General features: G+C 37.0%; 1 protein-coding gene across 1 annotated transcript in view; it reads right to left on the bottom strand.

The window, feature by feature from the left end:
* Positions 1–2,060: 2,060 nt before the first annotated feature.
* ZYG11A (zyg-11 family member A, cell cycle regulator) overlaps positions 2,061–6,008 on the bottom strand; it is a 67,149-nt gene continuing 63,201 nt past the window's right edge. The window contains 1 exon segment of the mRNA XM_039882873.1: positions 2,061–2,242. Coding sequence (XP_039738807.1) covers positions 2,061–2,242 — 182 coding nt within the window.

The following is a 6,008-nucleotide window of genomic DNA, read 5'->3' as shown; positions in this document are numbered from 1 at the left end:
ATGAGTTGTTATTATTAATATACAGTGTTCTTGTGAGGGTGGCAAGGCAAGTCTCTGGTGGCTGCATTAAATAGACTTCAGGAGTATTGAGAAGGGAGTGATGAACTCTGATGGAGAGAATAGAGGGTTAAGATATGGGCAGGTAACACGAGTTGAAGCCTTAAGGATTAACAGGCATTTGAGGCAAAGAGGAAGGTTGAGGGGAACAGTATGAGCAAAGGTGAACAAAAGTATGATACACTTAGAAATAAAAGTGGGGGGGGGAGGGGTGTGTTGCTATGCACACTAGTCTAAGTAGCCCTTCTCCTGTACCAAGGCAGGGGACGAGAAAGCTGCATCTTACACTGTGGTCTTGTGATCATTTTTTAACTGATCTGAGTTCTGCCTAAGCTTCCTGAGCCTAGGCCTGGCTTAGAGCCACTAAACCATGGGTATGAATACCAGTAACATTAATTTGCTAATAAGTACAACCTGACCCAAGGCTGTGCTCACTTCCTAGAAGGAAGAGTAACAGTGAAGAGCACAAGCCTTAGAATCAGCCCCAACCACATGAGCTGTTAACTACTCAGGAAAGTAATAACCTTACTGAACTTCCTTTTTCTCATCTGTTAAATGAGAATAAAACTTAGCTACCCCCAGAGGACTGCTGTGAATGGGACAAAACTTGGAGGGATGCCTAGTGTAGAACTGGACCTCAAAAGACACTACTAATTTCCACCACATCTTCAAATTTACAAAAGTTAGTATCTGGTAATAGAATGTTCCAAACTACTAGAACCCAGGTTGGGAAACTAAGACACCCTTTGAAATCATGCAGAAGAGTGAATGAGAGAAAATGTGGTATAGTTTCGGGACTGTAGAAGGAAATATGTCATAAATTCCCCTTAACCAGTGAGATACTGGTGAGCAGTAGTCTGGAACATGGTTTAGAATAAGTCTTATTTGATTCCAAAAGATGGTATATAGCACTCCAGTTAAGAGTCTGGACAGCTAGTAGAACAAAATTCTAGTCTTAAAATACGCTACTAATATAAAAGGAATTTATTTTTGTTCTTTGAAAAACTTAACAGATGAATAGCAAAACATGTTTGTTAGTTGTCAATAATAAGGCAAGAAAAGAGTTCATACTCTATTCTACAGAGAAGGTTTGCAGAAGACACAAACAAAAGCTTCTGATAGTTTATATTGTGGTTGAGGCTGGTTCTCAGAAAAGCACCTCTTGAAATCTTTGACAAAAGTTTCGTGGCTCTCCTCTTCCTCTCCATTTTGGTTACAGTCCCAGTCAAATTAAAAATTTGAGGGATTGAGATTTACAATTCCTATACAATCTTTCACCTAAACATTCTAGTCTCTAAGTCCCATCATGCCCCTCCAGTGCACACACATACATAGAATGTTATGCCATTCAGTCTAATACGTAAAGTTGTAAGAAAAAGGCCAATAGAAGAATATCAAAAATTATAAAAAATATATTTCTCTTTCTTCCACCCCACAAATGGAAAGTACTTTGGTATCTATTTTTTAAGCTTTTTTTTTTTTCTTTTTCCTCCCCTCCAACAGAGGTTCTATCTTTCAAACAACAGAGGTTCTATCTTACAAGCACATATTTCCCAGAACATTTTCATGTACTTCTTTCCAGTGGCTGCACATAACCAGGAAAAACAACTCAGGAGAGTTCTTTCCAACATGAAATTTAACAAATACCAAGGTCTCCATGCAGGTCTTCCTTTTTCCCCTTCCTCTGACAAACTCCCGGAGTTAAGGAATTGGCCAGGGCTAGAGAAAAGTAACTGGCCTAGCTGTTCCAATATCAAGCTCACAGGTCTTCCCACAGAGTCCAGAGCTTGATTTTTCAAAACCGCTGAAGGACAGTGTTCTCAGAATGACTCCAACTTGATTTGGGATCATGGCTATCATACAAATGCAAACTTTTTCTAAGTTACAGAAAATCAATAAAGGATGGCCAACTCGCAAACTCCAACAACAAGGGGGTTCAACATTTAACTGCTGACATGGTAGAAGACTGACCACTGAGGAACAGAGAGTACCTCTGAAGACCTTTAGGTTAAGAAGGGCATTCAACACAAAGGAAGTCTCTGATAATTCATGAAATGCATCCTGAAATCGTCTACAATGGAAGCTGCAATCTGCTGTGCTTGGGGGTCTGCCTCACTGTGCTCCTGGATGTTGCGCAAAAGCTGCAATCCTTCTTCTTCAACTAACATTTTGCAGTATTTGCTGGCTGAAAGAAAATCAAGCAAAAAACTTGATGGACAAATTGGTATTTTAAATATTCTCAAGTCACTGCATTCACTTTTTTGAAGAAAGGGTACAAAGATTTTTAAGCTGTTTGACATAGGAAATAACCTAACATGAATCAATTCAAAAGAAACGAATAGGTCAAAACACAGATAATGCTTGTCTTATATGTGAGATAACACATGATTTTAGTTTACTTCCAAACAAGTCTATGCTTCAAATAACTCTAAACCTAGCTAAAAGGATAAGAACTTCTTTTATTACAAAAATCACACATTTCAGGTTCAGGCAATATGGTCAGCTAGATAAGCTGAAAACACAAGATGCTGGATAATATGTAATTGAAAAAATTTTAAATACATAGTTGAACATACAAAGTAAAGGAGAAGTCCAGTAGCCAGACACAAAGAGAAGAAAACACTTAAGTCATATAACCTAACCTGCAGCTATCCTGGGGCAGAAAGGGACTGTCAATTTCAGTCATCTAAGAATTCAGATTCTAATTTAGGAAGTTAGAAGCAAAATCAGTGCGTAAAGCTAGTCCCTCAGAGAGCTAGACAAGAGAAGGGATAAGACAATGAAACATCTTTAACTTGATCTGGGTTCTAGGTGGGTATATATAGGAATATGGAGAAGTCTCTCCTAAGAATTCATAACCTTAGTCCCAAGTGGTTATGAGGTCTGAATTTATACTACCTAAATTTTCTAGAAACCACTGAGCTGAGAAATTAATATAAAAATTAACCCTATTCCAAGGAAAGCTCTAGGGCACTTGACAGAAGTAAATAAAAATTATGTTGAAAATGCATGACCACGATTCAGTCTAAAAAGGATTCTCTTAATCAATCCATGTGCCAATTGGACAGAAATAATGACCCAAAAACACGACTAAGGCAATTATCAAAAAATGTTGCACATGGGCACACACACACAAAGAGACATGTAAACTATTTTTTAAAAAAAGATTACAGGGGGTGGCTCCACAGTGCAGTGGTTAGCAAGTCTGCTTTACATGCAGAAGGTCCTGGGTTCGTGCCCCAGGTGGAGCCACAGACCACACCCTTGGTGTGCTAGGCCCCAAGTGCAAGTGTGTGCGAGGAGACGTCCCGCCTTCAGAGATCCAGTTCTTAAGGGGAAACGGCAACATCCATAGGTAAGGGATGGAAGGGTAGGGGAATTAAAGATGGGGGAAGAAAAAGATTACAACCTGTGCAATCAGTGTGCCTGCAGCAGTCACAGCTAGACCTCACAGCCAGCTACATCAGGGGCCAGCCCCACATACCAGCATACTTGCAGCTGCCACAACAGAAGACCACAGGCAGCCCACACAGGGGACAGCCCTGGGACATCTGCCTCTGGAAGCCAGGAAAAACTGCACTGCTGAACCCTACAGGACATCTCCAATATAAGGCCACTTCTTCACAACCAGGAGATGTAAGTGACCATAGAAACAAACACAGATTTAGGCAAAACAAGGAAATAAAGGAATATGTTCCAAATAAGAGACCAAGACAAAAATCTCAGAAAAAGAACTAAACGAAACAAAAATAAGCAATCTACTCAATAAAGATTTCAAAGTAACAACCATAAAAGTTTTCACTGAACTCAGGAGAAGAATGGATGAACACAGTGATAACTCTCAAAACGGAGATAGAAAATATAAGAAGGTACCAATGAGAGCTAAAGAACTGAGTAACTGCAATGAAAAAAAAAAATACACTAGAGGGAATCAACAACAGATTAGATGATAGAGAAGACTGGATCAGTGATCTGGAAGGCAGAGCAGTAGAAATTAACCAAGCTGAAAAACAAAAAGAATTTTTTAAAAACAAGCAGTTTAATAGACCTCTGGTACAACACCAAGCATATTAATATTCACATTACAGGGGCCCCAGAAAAAGAAGAAAGGGGCAGAAAACTTTTTTAAAGAAATAATATCTGAAAACTTCCCTAACTTTTGGAAGAAAAAGACATCTGGGTCCAAAAGGCACAGAGCATCCCAAACAAGATGAACCCAAAAGTCCACATCAATAATAAATAAAATGTCAAAAATTAAAGACAAAGAGAGTCTTAAAAGTAGTAAAAGAAAAGTAACTATTACTTACAAGGGAATCCCCTTAAGACTAAAAGCTGATTATTCAGTAGAAACTTTGCTGGTCAGAAAGGAGTGGATGATATATTGGAAAAAGCTGAAAGAGAAAACCTACAACCAGGAATACTCTATGTGGCAAGGGTATCATTCAGAATTAAAGGAGAGATAAAGAGTCCCTCGATAAGCAAAAGCCACTGCTAACTCATCACCACCAAATCGACCTAACAAGAAATGCTAAAGTGACGTCTTTAATGAAAAAGAAAAGGCCATAACTAGAAATAAGAAAAGGAATACACAATTTTAAAAAATGTAATATATGACAGCAAAAAATTTAAAATTTGGTGGTAGGGGGAGTAAAAATGTACTGCTTTTAGAACGCATTTGAACTTACGCAACCAGCAACTTAAAGCAGACTAATACAGTGCTGTATACACAGGTTGTTAGACATCTACCTATCTATCTATCTATCTATCTATCTATCTATCTATCTATCTATCTTATGTAACCATAAGCTAGAAACCTATAATAGATTAAAAAAAAAAAAACGCACAAACTAAAAACCTATGGTAGATTAAAAAAAAGAGAAAAGAATCCAAACATAACATTAAAGAAATTCATCAAATCACAAGGAAAGAGTGCAAGAAGAAAACAACAAAGAACTACAAAAAAACACCAGAAAACAATTAACAAAATAACAATAAGCACATATCCATCAATAATTACTTTAAATGTAAACAGACTAAACGATCCAATTGAAAGACACAGGGTGCTGAATGGATTAAAAAACAAAAACCATAAATGTGCTGCCAACAAGAGACTTCTTCAGGTCTAATGACACACAGACTGAAAATGAAGGGATAGAAAAAGATATTGCATGCAAATGGAAACAAAAAGAAAGTTGGGGTAGTAATATATGTATTAGACAAAGTAGACTTTAAAACAAAGATTCTAACAAGAGACAAAGAAGAGCATTATATATAATGATAAAGGGATCAATCCAACAAGAGGATATAACACTTATAAATATCTATGCACCTAACATAGGAGCATCTAAATACATCAAGAAATACTGACAGACCTCAAGGGTGAAACAGACAGTAATACAATAATAGTAGGGACTTTAACACCCTACTTACATCAATGACTAGATCATTCATACAGGAAATCAATAAGGAAACTTGGCCTTAAATGATATCTTAGATTAAATTGACTTAATAGATATATGCAGACCATTTTGTCCAAAAACAGAATACACATTCTTTTCAAGAGCACATGAAACATGCTCAGGACAGATCACATGGTAGGCCATAAAAGTCTCAATACATTTAAAAAGACTAAAATTGTATCAAGCATTTTTTTCTGACCACATGGTATGTAGCTAAAAATCAATTACAAGAAGAAAACTAGAAAACACAAACTTGCTACTAAAAACCAATGGCTCAACGAAGAAATCAAAGAGGAAATCGAAAAATACATTGAGAAAAATGAAAATGGAAACACAACATTCCAAAATCTATGCAATGTAGCAAAAGAAGTTCAAAGAGGCAAGTTTATAATGATACAGACCTACCTCAAGAAACAAAAAATACTCAATAGTCTAACTTTATACCTAAATGAACTAAAATCAATCAATCAATAAACCACCCAAAATTAGTAG

This window comes from Pteropus medius, unplaced genomic scaffold (genome assembly GCF_902729225.1).
Source record: "Pteropus medius unplaced genomic scaffold, Ma_sr-lr_union100, whole genome shotgun sequence".
Lineage (NCBI taxonomy): Eukaryota > Metazoa > Chordata > Mammalia > Chiroptera > Pteropodidae > Pteropus > Pteropus medius.
Note: the sequence above shows the minus strand (reverse complement) of the source record. Positions and strands in the feature narration are given on the sequence as shown.